We start from the raw sequence: 16835 nt of genomic DNA on the forward strand, positions 1-16835 counted from the left end.
ATCAGTAAAGTTTTTTGAAGTGTAGACACTGTTGCAATGTTGGAAATACACATTGTTACACAGCAAAATCCCACAAACCTACATCACTGGATCATCTGTTTTTAAAGGCGTGGCTGAGGGACGCTGTTGGCTGGGACTCTCCTGTTGTTCTTTAAAATAGTGCCACAGGATGCTGTATGTCTGCTCGAGATGCCAGGGCTGGAATTTAATATCACTTCTGAAAGACAGCAAGTCTACCTGTGGAGCAACCCTCAATACTGCACAAGGAATGTCAGCTGAAGTTTTGTTCCCAGATCTCGACAGCACAAGCTTCTGACTCGAGCTCACTGAGCCAGGCTGAAAGAGAGAAATCAGAGTGGGTCACTTGTGTCACATTGGTCAGTGTTGAAAGGACACAGGTGGAGGAAGCGATGGTCCAGTGGTATTATCATTAGACTATTAAGCCAGAGGCCCTGGTAATGTTCTGGGAACCTGGCATCAAATCCTGCCACAGCAGATGGTGGAATTTGAATTCAATAAATATCTTGAATTAGGAGTTTAATGATGACCATGAAAAACCCATCTGGTTCACTAATGTCCTTTAGGGAAGGAAACTGCTTGGTCTAGTCTCCATGTAACTCCAGACCCGCAGCAATGTGGCTGACACTTAACTGCCCTCTGGGCAATTGGGGATGGGAAATAAATGCTGGCCTCACCAGTCACTCCCACTTCCTGTGAATGTATTAAAAAAAAGAGGGCAGGAGAATATCCTTCACTGCATTTTTGAGAGTGGAAGGAGAAATCAGGTAGCATTATATGGCAAAGGAACAGCAAAAGTGAATGTGATACTTTAACAGTGAAATCACACCACTTGACTTGTGAATCCATCTAGGAGCTATTCTAGTTATTCCTGTTGATGGTAGACAGTGCGATTTAGAATGATTACTGTGTAATGTGTGTGCTGCTGTGACACAGATTTTAGGATGTCATCAATACAGTGCGACAGGGTTTCCTGCCTTTGTCTTCCACACTCCTGAGCTGTCCTGGGAATGAGCAAGGGACAGAAGGACTGAAATGAGATTCTTCTTTCACTCCCTGCTCTAACAAATCATTTGCAAACACCATTCTGCTATTTGATAACTCACGATTCTAATAATTAATTCTTTTTGTCTCCCTTTCCACAGATTATTTTGAATTCTATGCACAAATACCAACCAAGACTCCACATTGTAAAAGCAGATGAAAATAACGCATTTGGTTCAAAAAACACTGCCTTTTCCACCCATGTATTCACAGAGACAACATTCATTTCAGTCACATCATATCAGAATCATAAGGTAAGCCATTTCTCATCTCCTCCTAATGTTCCCATTTTGAAACTATTCAGTCCTGTTACTGTTGAATGTTCTTGGGAGTTGTTTAGCTTCTAATACTGTTTTGGCTCCCATTATCCACAATTAGGATTGGGCCCTGGATCAGTGCCATGACAAGTGAGTGACACTGTGTGATCTGAGCCACAATGTTAAGGCTGAAGAAATAGAGTGTGAATCAAGAAATTTGAAGTCAGAGTCAAAACAAAAAGGCAGAAATGAAATTCAGCAGAAATAAATGTGAGGTTGTACATTTTAGGAAGAGGCAGAGGTGGGTCACATATTATTTAGAAGCTGTTTGTCCAGGTGCGGTACAGGAACAAAGAAATCTTGGAGTATAAATACACTAAAAATTAAACAATGCACCATGGGTTAATAGGACCATTTAACAAAAGCAAACCAAACACTAGGTTTTATTTAGAGTTGTAGAGTTATACAAGATAGAAACAGATCCTTCCGTCCAACAGGACTAGTAGGCCTGAGTTATAGGGAGAGATTGGCCAGGATAGGACTTTATTCCTTGGAACATAGGAGAATGAGGGGTGATTTTATTGTGGTGTATAAAGTCATGAGGGGCGTGGATGGGATGAATGCATACAGTCTATTTCCCAGAGATGGGGAACTGAAAACTGGAGGATGTGGGTTTGTGGTGAGAGGGGAAATTGGACCTGAGAGGCAACTTCTTCATACAGAGAGTTGTGCGTGTATGGGGTGGGCTGCCAGAGGGAGTGGTTGAGGCAGGTACAATGGCAACATTTAAAAAATATTTGGATAGGTACATGGATGAGAAGGGTTTAGAGGGATATGGACCAAATGCAGGCAATTGGAACTAGCTGAGTGAGCACCATGATCAACAAGGACCAGTTTGGGCCAATGGACCTGCTTTCATGCTGTATTACTCTATGACTCTATGATAACTTGTCTGTGCTGACCAGATATCCTAAACTGATCTAGTCCCAGTTGCCGGCATTCAGTCCACATCCCTCTAAATCCAACCTATTCATGTACCCATCCAGATGCCTTTTAAATGTTGTAATTGTACCAGCCTCCACCACCTCCTCCGGCAGCTTGTTCCGTACACACATCACCTTCTGTGTGAAAAAGTTACCCCTTAGGTCCCTTTTAAATCTTTCCCTTCTAACCTTAAACCTATGGTCTCTAGTTTTGGACTCCTTACCTTGGGAAAAAGACTTAGACTTTTCACCCTGTATGTCCCTCATGATTTTATAAATCTCTAAGTCACCCCTCAGCCTCCAACACTCTAGGGAAAAACCCACCAGCCTATTCAGCCTCTCTCTAAAGGTCAAACCCTCCAATCCCAGCAAGATCCTTGTAAATCTTTCATGAACTCCTTTCAAGTTAACAACATTTTTCCTATACCTCCCCCTTATCATGGGAGGTGATGGCCTAATGGTATTATTGCTGGACTGCTAATCCAGAGACCTAGACAACATTCTGGGGACTTGAGTTTGAATCCCATCACAGCAGATGGTGGAATTTGAATTCAATAAATATCTGGAATTAACAATCTAATGATGACCATCAATCCATTGTCAATTGTCGGAAAAACCCATCTGGTTCACTAATGTCCTTTATGGAAGGAAACTGCCATCCTTACCTGGTCTGGCCTACATGTGACTCCAGACCCACAGCAATGTGGTTGACTCTTAACTGCCCTCTGGGCAATTAGGGATGGGCAATAAATGCTGCCTAGCTAGTGATGCCCTCATCCCGTGAATGACTGCAAAAAAAAACAAACCAGAGAGACCAGAATTGAATGTCGTACTCTAAAAGTGACCTCATCAATGTCCTGTACTGCTGCAACATAAGACCATAAGACATAGGAGCAGAAATTAAGCCATTCAGCCCATCGAGTCTGCTTCGCCATTCAATCATGGCTGATAAGTTTCTCAACCCCATTCTCCTGCTTTCTCCCAATAACCCTTGATCCTCTTGACAATCAAGAACCTATCTCTGTCTTAAATGTACTCAATGACCTGGCCTCCACAGCGCTCTGTGGCAATGGATTCCAAAGATTCGCCACTCTCTCTGGCTGAAGAAGTGTCTCCTTATCTCCGTTCTAAAGGGTCTTCCCTTTACTCTAAGGCTGTGCCCTTGGGTCCTTGTCTCTCCTGCCAATGGAAACATCTTCCCGAAGTCCACTCTGTCCAGGCCATTCAGTACTCTGCAAGTTTCACTTAGATCCTCTGTCATCCTTCTAAACTCCATCAAGTATAGACCCAGAGTCCTCAAACGTTCCTCATATGTTAAGCCTTTCATTCCTGGGATCATTCTCGTGAACTTCCTCTGGACATGCTGCAGGGCCAGTACATCCTTCTTGAGGTATGGGGCCTAAAATTACTCACAATACTCTAAATGTGGTCTGACCAGAGCTTTATAAAGCCTCAGAAGTACATCCCTGCTTTTATATTCTAGTCTTCTCGAAATAACTGCCATCATTGTATTTGCCTTCGACAACGTGCAAGTTTATCTTAAGAGAATCCTGGACTAGGGCTCCAACGTCCCTTTGCACTTCAGATTTCTGAAATTTCTCCCCATTTAGAAAATAGTCTATGCCTCTAATTCTTTCTACAAAAGTGCATGATCTCACACTTTCCCATGTTGTATTCCATCTGCCACTTCTTTTCTCATTCTCCTAACCTGTCTAAATCCTTCTGCAGCCTCCCCGCCTCTCAATACTACCTGTCCCTCTACCTATCTTTGTAGCTTCTGCAAACTTAGCCAGAATGCCCACAGTTCCTTCATCTAGATCATTCATGTATAAAGTGAAAAGTTGTGGGCCAAACACTAACCCTTGTGGAACACCACTTGTCACTGGCTGCCATCCTGAGAAAGACCCTTTTATCCACACATTCTGCTTTCTGCCAGACAGTCAATCTTCTATCCATGCTAGCAGCTTGCCTCTAACACCATGGACCCTTATTTTACTCAGCAGCCTCCTGTGTAGCATCTTGTCAAAGGCCTTCTTGAAGTCCAGGTAGATAATATCCATTGGCTCTCCTTGGACTAACCTGCTCATTATGTCCTCAACGATTTTAACAGATTTATCAGGCATGACTTCCCATTGATGAAGCCATGCGGACCTTGCCCATTTTTACCCTGCACTTCCAAGTATTCAGAAATCTTATCCTTCACAGTGGACTCCAAAATCTTACCAACGATGGAGGTCGGGCTAATCAGCCTATAAGTTCCCGTCTTTTGCATTACTCCCTTTTTAAATGGGGGTGTCACGTTAGCAATTTTCCAGTCCTCTGGGACCCCTCCTGATACAAGTGATTCCCGAAAGATCACCACTAACACCTCCACTATCTCTTTAGTTATCTCCTTCAGAACTCTAGGGTGTAGCCCATCTGGTCCAGGTGACTTATCCACCTTCAGACCTTCCAGTTTTTCTAGCACCATCCACTTGACGATGGCCACGATACTCACCTCTGCACACCACCACCACCCCCTCCCTCCCCACCCCGTCTCTCTTGAATTTTTGGAATATTACTCATGTCTTCCACCATGTAGACTGATGCAATGGACTTATTCAGTTCCTCCGCCATTTCTTTGTTCCCCATTCCTACTTCTCCAACGTCATTTTCCAGTGGCCCAAAGTACACTTTTGACTCTCTTTTTGCCCTTTATATAGCTAAGGAAACTCTTGCAATCATCTTTTATATTACTGCCTAGCTTACCCTTGTATTTAATCTTCTCCCTCCTTATTCCTTTTCTGGTTGTTCTCGGTTGGTCTTTGTAAGCTTCCCAATCCTCTGGCTTCCCACTGCCCTTCGCTACATTATATGCTTTCTCTTTTGCTTTTATACTGTCCCTGACTTCCCTTGTCAGCCATTGTTGCCTCATCCTCCCTTCAGTATGTTTCTTTTTCTTGGGGATGAATTTTTGCTGTGTCTCCTGAATTACTCCCAGAAACTCCTGCCATTGCTGTTCCACTGTCTTTCCTGCTAGGCTCCTCTTCCAGTCAATTCTGGTTAGCTCCTCCCCATGCCTCTGTAGTTGCCTTTATTCAACTGTAATAATGTTACATCTGATTCCACCTTCTCCCTCTCAAATTGCAGAGTACATTCTATCATATTATGGTCACTGCCTTCTAAGGGTTCCTTCATCTTAACAGATAACACTGTGTGGAGCTGGAGGAGCATAGCAGGCCAGGCAGTATTGGAGGAGCAGGAAAGTTGACGTTTCGGGTTGGGACCCTTCTTCAGAAATGTCAACATTCCTGCTCCTCTAATGCTGCCTGGGCTGCTGTGCTCCTCCAGCTCCACGCTGTGTTATCTCTGACTCACGCATCAGCAGTTCTTACTATCTCTTCCTTCACCTTAAGCTCCCTTATCAAGTCTGCCTCATTGCACAACATTAAATCCAGTATTGCCTGTTTCCTAGTGGGCTCCACCACCAGCTGCTCCAAAAAGCCATCTCATAGACATTCCACAAATTCCTTTTCTTGTGATCCACTACCAACCTGATTTTCCCAGTCCACCTGCATATTGAAATCCCTCATGATCACTGTAATCTTGCCTTTCTTACACATGACATCCCAACTCCTACACTCAATGCACTGACCAACAAAAGCAAGTGTACCAAATGGCTTCCTCACCACCCTGTCTACCTGCAATGCCACTTTCAAGGAACTATGAACCTGCATCCCGAGGTCGCTTTGTTCAGCAACACTAGCCAAGACCCTACCATTAACTGTATAAGTCCTGCTCTGGTTTGCCTTACCAAAATTCAACACCTCATATTTATCTATATTAAACTCCATCTGCTACTCCTTGGCCCATTGGCCAAGGTCCCATTGTGCTCTGAGATAACCTTCTTCACTGTCCACTACACTAACAATTTTGGTGTCATCTGCAAGCTTGCTAACCATTCCTCCTGTATTCACATCCAAATCATTTATATAAATTATGACAAGCAGTGGACCCTGCACCGATCCTTGTGGCACACCACTGGCCACAAGCCTCCAATCTGAAAAACAGCCCTCTACCACCACCCTCTGTCTCTTACCTTCAAGCCAATTTTGTATCCAACTGGCTAGCTCCTTACTAACTAGTCTACCATGCGGAACCTTGTTGAACGCCTTGCTGAAGCCCATATAGACAATGTCCACCACTCTGCCTTCAACCATCTTCTTTGTCACCTCTTCAAAAAATTTTAGAGAAATAGAATTGAAAAGTCAGGGCATTATGCTAAATCTGTATCAAACCTTCACTGGATCTTAAACTCATCAACCCTGAACTATTCCTCCAATCCTCATACTTCTCAACCCTCATTTTACACACTCTCAATTTCCCACTAATGTTAGTTCATGTAATTTAATGCCCTCTACCCAACCCCTATGACCTCTCATACTTCAATGACAACTTAGTGCCTGCTTCCACCACCACCCTTTCACTTCACTTGTCATGCCAACTCATTGAGAATTCTGGATGGGTGCAGCTCCAACAATATTCAAGAAGCACCATTCAGGATAAAGTAGCCCACTTGATTGGCACTCTATCCAACACATTCAACATTTACTTGTTCCATCACGAATGCAAACTGGTAGTAGCAGTGTGTACCAGCTGCAAGACACACAGTAACAACTCACCAAGGCTCCTTTGCATCTTCTAAATTTGCAATCTCTACTATACGTTCCCCTGGAAGCCACAACCTTCTAGGGTTTTGGCCCAGTGACAGTGAAGGTATGGTGATATATTTCCAGGTCAGCATGGTGAGAGGCTTGGAGGGGAACTTGCAGGTAGTGGCGTTCCCATTTATCTGCTGCCCTTGTCCTTCGAACTGGAAGTGGTTATGAGTTTGGTAGGTTCTGTTCAAGGAGCCTTGGTGAGTTATTGCAGCACTCCTTGTACATGGTAAACACAGCTGCCATTGTGAATTGGTGATGAAGCAAGTAAAAGTTGAAGGGGTTAGATAGAGTCCCAATCATGTGGGCTGCTTTATTCTGGATTGTGTCAAGCTTCTTGAATGTTGTTGGAGCTATACCCATGCAGGATTCTCAATGAATATGCAGGACTACCCATTGATGCCAATATCGAAGAATATTTTTTTAAAAATCCCTAAGTACTCATGCACATAGGAGAAGAATATAGGTGCATTACTTAAATTGTCTCCCCTAAAGGATGAAAATCAGATGGGTTTTTATTACCTTTGATAATAGGGTATCACTGAGACTAGTTTACAATTCCAGATTTGATTAATTGAATTTAATTGCCACCAACAGCCATGATGGGATTTGAACTCAAGTTGTCTGGGTTACTGGTCCAACAATGCAACCATCTCCCTTCCACTTAGTTATCTCTCACTATCTTCAGGTTATGATCTCTGTCATCTGCTATAAACTTTTGTCCTTTTCCCAGTGTAACACCATTCACTTCAATCTTCACTGTAGTTTCTTTGAATATATTCCTTCTAACTACATTGTTCTTGTCCTCTTGATGTTCACACTCTATCCTTTTTCTGAACCAGTAAATTTTACTGATCTGTGATATTTTGTAGGGCCTCATCTGATTCTGTCAGCAGTGATCTGACAGTTTGTTGGTTAGCTAAGTTGGTTGGAGGGCTGGTTTTTGGTGTTGAGGGACACCAATAGCATGAGTTGACCAGAAACTGAACTGGACTCACCACATAAACACAATGGCTACAAGAACAGGTCAGAGGCTAGGAATACTGCGGCAAGTAATTTACCTCCTGACTTCCCAAAGCCTGTCCACCACTTACAATGCCCAAATCGGGAGTGAGATGGAATATCACCCAATGCCTGGATGGATGCAGCTTTAAGAACACTCAAGCAGCTTGACACCATCCAGGACAAAGCAGCCTGCATAATTTGGCACTGCATCCATTCCTTTCCACCACCGACGCTCAGTAGCAGCAGTGTGTACTATCAATAAGATATATTGCAGAAATTCATTTTGGCTGTTTAGCACCTTTCCAACCTGCGACCACTTCTATTTAGAAGAACAAGGGCAGCTGATACAAGGGAACATCACCTCCTGTAAGGTCCCCTCCAAGCCAAGGAAATATATCATCATTCCTTCAGCATCGCTGGATCAAAATCCTAGAAGTCCCTCCCTAATGGCATTGTGGTCTATCTATAGCCGGTGGACTGTAGCGGTTCAAGGTGGCACCAGACCATCATCTCCTCAAGGGCAGCTAGGGATGGGTAATAAATGGGGAACTGCTACAGGAGAAAAATCCAGCAAATGCAGCACAAATGAGAAAGAAAGATAGAGCCATTGCTCAGAGATCATGCTAGGAGAACAAAAACGACCTGCAACATAGGTTTCCTACAATGTAAGACACATTATGGGGCAAACAAGCCAGGGAACTTCAAGTTTAGCCCATCAGCATGACATGAGGAATTTTAAAACCCTAAAGACAACGTATGGTCCTTCCTCCTGTGGCGACTCATCTGTTCTCAATGCTGTAGGAAAATGTCTCCTAACAAGGGCAGTTAACAATGATGTATGGTCGAACACTTCAAGGATGAGCTTAACTGCCCATCCATCATAAATGGTGTAACAACAGGCAAACTTCCAGACTGGCAAACTGTATGGTGGAGACAAAGCAACCAGATCCCAAGCCTCAAGAAAAGATCCAGGTTGAGACAGGATCTCAAGAGAAGTTTACAAATCTGGGATCTCCATCAAACTCCCACCATTACCACAGATTGTGAGATCAGCAAATCAGTCCCCAGGGTTCAAGGAAACTACAATTGTTCACCTGTACAAAGAAAAAGGACAAAATCTGTATGTGACAACCACTAAGAAATCTTGCTGCTTGAGACAGCTGGTAAGATTTGAGCAAACATTCTATTTAACAGGAACAAAAACAAAGTTGCTGGTAAAGTTCAGCAGGTCTGGCAGCATCTGTGAAGGAGAAAACAGAGTTAATGTTTCTGGTCCAGTGACCGTTCCTCAGAACTTTGAGTTCTGAGGAAGGGTCACCAAACACGAAACGTTAACTCAGTTTTCTCCTTCACAGATGCTGCCAGACCTGCTGAGCTTTTCCAGCAACTTTGTTTTTGTTCCTGATTTACAGCATCCGCAGTTCTTTTGGTTTTTATTCTATTTAACAGATTGGTAAACAACATAATAGAAAGTCAAGGTGATTCATGAAAAGGGAGAGGCACTTGTGACATGATGTTTACCCTTAGACAAATGCAACAGAAATACCATGAACAACAGCTGGGACTCCATTGTGTCTGTATTGACCTGACATTGATACTGTAAATGTGGCCGTGTGGAAAGTCTTAGCCAAACTGAGATATCCTGGTAGAGCTACAAATTAAAAAAAAAAGGTAAAGTTACAAAGGATTGGACCAGTTGATGGGTGAAATCCATTCTGAGTTCTAAACAATACCATCTCTTATACTTGGGTTAAGTGCAGCGCCAATGCCATCAGCTCCAAGTGGTTGGGTTTCATGGAACCAGTGACCGCACCAAAGGAACCTTAATGGATTCATTGCAATCGATAGTTCAGAATCAAGTCTAAATCAAAACAAATCTTGCCATCTTAGTGAATCTGAAAATGTATTTTGTGGCTTTTGGTGAACATGTGGAACCTTGCTTGGCTCTGGTGAAATTGACACAAATTTTGTGTCTTTAAGTCTGATGACTTTATTACCTTCCCACCCCCAAAATGGGAAGTGCCCAGTCTGGGGCCAGCATCCCGTGTATTTCACAGGTGGAAGGCAAAGGAGCATGCAGTGGTATAATGCCTGTTGAATATGGATAAGAAACAGCACAGAAACCAACCATTGGAGGTTTTGAAGGATTTCAGTTATACAGAGAGGTTGGATAGGCTGGAACTTTTTCCACTGGAGCATAGGAGGTTGAGGGTGACCTTTATAGAGGTTTATAAAACCATGAGAGGTATAGACAAGGTGAATGGCAGGTGTCTTTTCCTGAGGGTGGGGGATTTCAAGGCTAGGGGGCATGTTCTTAAGGTGAGAAGAGAAAGATTTAAAGAAGACATGAGGAATAATTATTTTGCACTGAGAGTGGTTCGTGAGTGAAATGAACTTCCAGAGGAAGTGATGAATAGTTACAATGTTTAGAAGATATTTAGATAAGTACACAAATGGGAAATGTTTGGAGGGTTATGGGCCAAGCTCAGGCAGGTGGGACTAGTTGAGTTTGGGATTACAGCTGGCGTGGACTGGTTGGACCAAAGAGTCTGTTTCCATGCTGTATGACTCTACGAATCAGTGGACTCCAGTCAAATAATGCAGATGTGTATACCTGCATCATCCAGTCAGCACAGCACTATCCCTTTCTCAGACCATTTTGATATTCAATCTATATCCATAAAATAAAGGGCTGGCTCCATTATCAAACGTGTCTCGTCCTTTTAATCGTGCCAATACCAAAGTGCTGACAGTGATTAGTTAAAGGGTCATTGTGTGGCACAAAATGGTTTCCTAATTGTTTGTAAATCAGGGTCAGAGGACAATAGTTCACAGAGGTATCGGAAGATGAGTGTGCAGATCATTGCTCCCTGACATAGGACAGCACAGACTGGTGCCAAGAATTTTACTGTTTTGCCCTACACAAGTGGAAAACATTTTCCATTTGATCTTCTGACTCTTCTGTGAGATAGTAGAGGGTAAGACAGAGATGTATAGCAATGATCATATCTGGCATAAAAAGGCAAAATGACTCTCCAACACTTTCAGACACCATTACAGAATTTACTGAAATATTCCCAACCAGCTGGGTTTGGACTAAAGGCCAACAGGACAGTTTCTTGCCCCACCAATTTTAAAACTAAGACCATTAATTGGCAACACAACAGTTTGGTTCAATCCCAATTTGAAATGATGCAGCACTTTATTAAGGGGGGCTTCACCAGAGAATTCTCAGACAATGTTTAACATGGAGCCATTTGAGGAGATATTAGGACAGGCAACCAAAAACCTGGGGTCAATTAGGTAATTTCATTTTTTTCTAAATTACAGGAAATACATGCAGAATATAAATCTCTCCCCAGACAGCAATCCTGTCCTATTAGGAATCAGCTTAGTGAACTTTTGTTGCACTTCCTCCGAGGCATGTATGTACCAGTAAATAAACCACAGCATATCTTTCCAAATTATATTTTTAATAAATATGTTGGATTAGCAATTATGACAAAGTAACTACAGAAATAAAACTGCAACTTCTTTATGACTCGCTTCTATTCTGCCAAAAATAAAATTCAAATGAAATAATGCCCTCTGGCAGACTCAGCATGTCTTGGTTCCATTGAGAGTGTTTGCCATCATTGTAAATTAGGACCCACACTGCTTGGGAATAATATCATAATTTCTCAATTAAATTAACACCGTAATGGGGCATATTATATTTTTGAGGAAAGACTGTTACTAAAAGGAGAAATTGATACCAAAATAATGGATATAGGTGTAAACAAATCTATGGTTTATTGAACACAATGATTATTGTGCTACCATGACAGTGTTGATGTCATATGCAAAATGCAACCAGCAAGCATTGAATAATATCATAATACCAGTTTAATATGTTGCATTGTTTCTCATTAATAGTTTACCTGTAATTATTAACCTGTCTCCAGCGATTAAATTTGGAAGATTCCTTGGTACTAGGAATTGAACATACACCATTGGAAAAACACTCAATAGTAGAAATTGGTTCTTTTCTCTTTCCTTCTCTGGACTTTAATGTACTGCAAGTCCTTTTCTAGAATTTGGACAATGTTTAGCACTGTTCAATCAGAAGCCAGTCTTCTGTACAATTCCTGGATTTTATGCATGCATAGATAAGTCAAACATCCACTTGTTCTGCTTAGCTGCCATACAAACAAGAATTGCATTTGCAGAGCACTTTTCACAACCACCAGAGAGTTCAAAGTACTTTGTAGCCAATGAACTATTCCACAGTGTGGTTGACCATTGTAAGGTTGTAAATGCAGCAGTCACTTCACACTCAGCAAGTTCCCACAACCACACCTGTCCCTTAAAGTCTTCGAGGTTGCAAGTTTCTGCCGTGGGGCTTCATGCGACTGAACGGGTTGATTCTCAATATGCTTACCTTTGGGCAGAAGGAGCACTATGACCCAAGGGGTAACGGGACTTGAAGTTCAAAATTTACTTCCTTTTTTCTTCACTGCAGTCAATCTTTCTAATCATTATGGCATTTGGAATCAAAGCATTGATGTAACCTGGTAGACACATTGTCACCATTCTGAATGATTGGTAATAATCTCCTCCCAGTCATTAAGGTTACTGCTTTGAAGAGCTGTCAAATGTCTGTAAGACATTTTCCTCATCCTCCCAGGGACAATGGTCTTTTGAGAGTAGAAAGAAAGGTTCTTATGTGAATAAGTTTTCAGAGACCTGGACACAGAATCCATTCCATGAAATGGATTTTGCAGGTGTTTGGCATGAACATTTTCGGGCAGGCTTCACGAAGGATACGAGCATTTGATTGACAGACCTCCTCTTGGATCAGATGGAGATATTGCTGATGGATTTTTCTACAGCTGCCATTTATCTCTGACACACAATCTAGGTCTTATTGGATTCAGCTGTTCTCTACGTTGGGAATTTTATTAACTTTTGGTGAATTGTCAGAAATCCTGGAATTCCCTCCCTAATGACACTGTGGGTCAACCAACAGCACATGGACTGCAGCGGTTCAAGAAGGCAGCTCACTGCAATCTTTTCAAGTGCGACTAGGATGGGGGCAATAAAATGCTGGCCAATCAGCAACACCCACGTCCGGCGAGTGAATGTAAAAAAAGTCCTACAATGTGATAATGATCAGATAGACTGTTTCTATGTTAATTAAGGGTCTTCAAAAGAATACCAGATGATGTTTTACGTCCATTCAAGCAGACCAGATGGTTTAATATCCCATCTCAAAGACAGCAACTCCAACCTTCCTTTTGTGCTCCTTTCCTCAAGTGGGAACTGAGCCTAGAGCCTCTTTAAGGCAGATGCCAACTAGGCCATAAGTAACACAATGGCCTGGATTTCCTGATGGCCAGGCAGATATTAATCCAGCGGAAGGAGATTTATATAGAGACTCTGCAAAATCTCTATCATTATAGACTCTGGAGGAATTGCCTGGGAAATTAAATATTCCACCAAGTAATTTCCCTACACCTGAAATCCTCTGAAAGTATCCAATTAAATTGGAGAATTAGAGTCATAGAATACAGCATGGAAACAGACCCTTTGGTCCAACTCATCCATGCCGACCAGAAATCCTAAATTAATCTAGTCCCATTTGCCAACATTTGGCCCATATCTCTCTAAACCCTTCCTATTCATATACCCATCCAGATGTCTTTTAAATGTTGTAATTATACCAGCCTCCACCACTTCCCTTGGCAGCTTATTCCATACATGCCCCACTCTCTGCATGAAAATGTTGCCCCTTAGGTCCCTTTTAAATCTTTCCCCTCTCACCTTAAACCTATACCCTGTAGTTTTGGATTCCCTCACCCCAGGGAAAAGACCTTGTCTATTTACCCTATTCATGCCGTCGTGATTTTATAAACCTCAATAAGGTCACCCCTCAGCCTCCGACCCTCCAGAGAAAATAGCTCCAGTCTATTGAGCCCCTCCCTATAGCTCAAGCCCTCCAACCCTGGCAACATCCTTATAAATCTTTTCTGAACTCTTTCAAGTTTAACAACATCTTTCCTATAGCAGGGTGACCAGAATTGAATGCCGTATTCCAAAAGTGGCTGAACCAAGTAAATATTTATATCAGATACCCCAGCTACATCTCCTCCAGACTCCTTAATCCTCCCAAACACCTCCCAGGATACATGCCCCGCAAAATGTCTCCAGACCCACTGTCCCCTTTTCTCTCTCAACCTGCTAACCCCTTTCTCCCCTGCCTAAACCCACTCTCCCTGCCCCCTTCCCCTGTTCCAGACTTGAATCCCCAGGAGAATCCCTTCTTCTGCCACTCCAGAGCCATCCCCTACCCCTGCTCTGGATCCAATCCCTTCACACCCCAACCCCAGACCCATTCCCTCATTCTCCTGTCCCAAGCTCATTCCCCCTCCTCTCCCCTTCCTGTATCTGTATGTGACTGCATCCCCCCCCCCATCTCCTGGAAGCTGCTGCTCCCCACTTCCCCCATCCCCTTCCCCTGCTCCAGGCCCAATCCACATCCCCCAGCCGGGATCTGCCACCTACCCCTCCCTTATCCAGACCTGATTTGCCCTGCCTGATCCTACCCTAGATACTGCATCAGTTGCGTGGCTTCCATGTCATCTTGCACTGTGGCACGTTACTTCTTGGCATCCTGCCCCATCTACCCAGCTGGCACCCAATCCAGATGGTACCTTTATCACCCAGCTATCTGGCATTGTACCCTCTGGGCAACCCTAACCTTACACTTAGTGTTTGCCAGCAGCTGGCGAAGTGCCTGTGGGTCAGCGTGCAGTAGTTGGCTGCTTGCTCACTCGGATTTACATGTTCCTGACCATCTGCACTTGGAAGGAACCGTCAGAATGGAAGGAGCCTTAGTCGCAATCTCCTGTCAGAAATGTGAGCCCTCCCCTTTCCTAAGCAAAAGGGCAGAGGGCCAGTCTGCCTGAGATTGATGCTGCTGAAGCCCTTTGGTGCATTGCTACTGCCTCCTCTGCCACCACGGGATGGGGCTGGTGTGTATCTGTGGCAGAAACATCTTCAAAGATTCACCCATTCCCACCAAGACTTCGCCCTCTATGGGAAATCCCGCCTTTGAATTGGAAATCTGACAGGAAGCCCCTTTTTTGTTAACACTGGCTCAGGCAAGTACCAGCACCCCGTGCAGCTGGGCTGTTAATAGTGAAACATAGGGTCAGGCATTGAGCCCAAACCTTCGCCTGAAATTCCGCTGGACTGAGAAAGGGAAGTATTCCCAACTCTCACCATTGCTCAGTTTTAATGGCAGATTAACAAGGACATCAGAGGCTGCTGCATGATTAAGGTCATTGTCATCTTAGTTTGGAAACCCTAGTGTGATTATGTCAAGAGCAAAGAGTTCTGATGGTGTGCTAAGGGATAATGTTAAACCATGAGCCAATTCTTAAGTCAGTTTGGATAGGCCTGTGCAAGGACTTGGTGCAAAATCCAGTACAGTTCCTGGATCTTTTAGGTAACAGGTTCTGCTTATGGAAACTGCTGTTAGTCTCTGGGGGAGAAAGACAGTTAGAAGCGTAGAAGATAGGAACAGGAGGAGGCCATTTAGCCCTTCGAGCCTGCTCTGCCATTCATGACAATCATGGCTGATCGTCCAACTCAATAGCCTAATCCTGCTTTCTCCCCATAACCTTTGATCCCATTCACCCCAAGTGCTATATCTAGCCGCCTCTTCAATACATTCAATGTTTTGGCATCAACTACTTCCTGTGGTAATGAATTCCACAGGCTCACCACTCTTTGGGTGGAGATATGTCTCCTCATCTCCATCCTAAATCATCTACCTTGAATTCTCAGTAAACAATCAAATTTTAATGGAGAAAGTGAAAGTCAAATTAGCATTTATTGGATGGCTTTTTGTCATTATTTAAAAAGATCACTGTTTCTGTTGCGAAAGTAATTTTGAAAGGCCTGTGGATGATGTAGTGTTAGTAAATGTGATAATATAAATTTGGGTGCTGAGACCCTGAGAAGAACAGTTTGCGGCAGTGCTGATCGATAGTCTGTCACTAAGCAAAACTTCTTCCAAATGCTACATTTTATTTCGCTCAGCCATTTAACAGACAACAGTGGGGAGGAAGTGCAGAGAGATCCCCGTTCGATTAGGGAGTAAGGTAAATTAGCAGGGGCCTTATTGTGAGACAAATACGCCTAGAGACTGTTGTATCACTTCCTTATTGCTTAAGATTAATACTAAAAGAAATGCACAAATCCTTATAGGAATGACCTTTCTTTAACTGCAGTGAAGGAAAAGGAATTTGGACATGATCACATCCGGGGTGATCTGAGATGAAACAAGAACAGAAATTGCTGGAGAAACTCAGCAGCTCTGGCAACATCTGTGGGGAGAGAAACAGAGTGAATGTTTCGGGTCCAGTGGACCCCTCTTCAGAACTGTCCAGAAGATTCACAAAATCAAAATACAGCAACTTCTAACATTTAAGAACAGTTCTGAAGAAGGGATTCGAAACGCTAGCCCTGTGTGTCTCTCCACAGATGCTGTAAGTCCTGAGTTTCTCCACTTGCTGTTTTTGTTTCAGATCGTCAACATCCGCAGTTGTTTGTTTTATGTTACGATCTGGGATTAAATTGATCGTTGTTGGTTTGAAATAGTTCACAACATTATACAGCTCTTATTTCACTCTGATTAAAACAAACTGAATTGGAATTTCAGATAAATTGCTATAAACCGAGCGAGTAACTGCTGTGGAGTCAGGAATTTTTGGACCTTTAGCTCACCGCCATCTGGACACATCCTTCATCTCAGGTTCTGAGCTCCTGCGCCCACTTACTGACCT

At 43.1% G+C, this 16835-nt stretch overlaps 1 protein-coding gene across 3 annotated transcripts in view; it reads left to right on the forward strand.

The window, feature by feature from the left end:
- LOC109916784 (T-box transcription factor TBX4) overlaps positions 1-16835 on the forward strand; it is a 141560-nt gene that overhangs the window by 108404 nt on the left and 16321 nt on the right. For all 3 annotated transcript variants that reach the window (XM_048612675.1, XM_048612677.1, XM_048612676.1), the window contains exon 6: positions 1164-1316. In XM_048612675.1, the coding sequence (XP_048468632.1) occupies positions 1164-1316 (153 nt within the window). The remainder of the gene's footprint in view (positions 1-1163; positions 1317-16835) is intronic.

This window comes from Rhincodon typus, chromosome 26 (genome assembly GCF_021869965.1).
Source record: "Rhincodon typus isolate 14 chromosome 26, sRhiTyp1.1, whole genome shotgun sequence".
NCBI classification, from domain to species: domain Eukaryota; kingdom Metazoa; phylum Chordata; class Chondrichthyes; order Orectolobiformes; family Rhincodontidae; genus Rhincodon; species Rhincodon typus.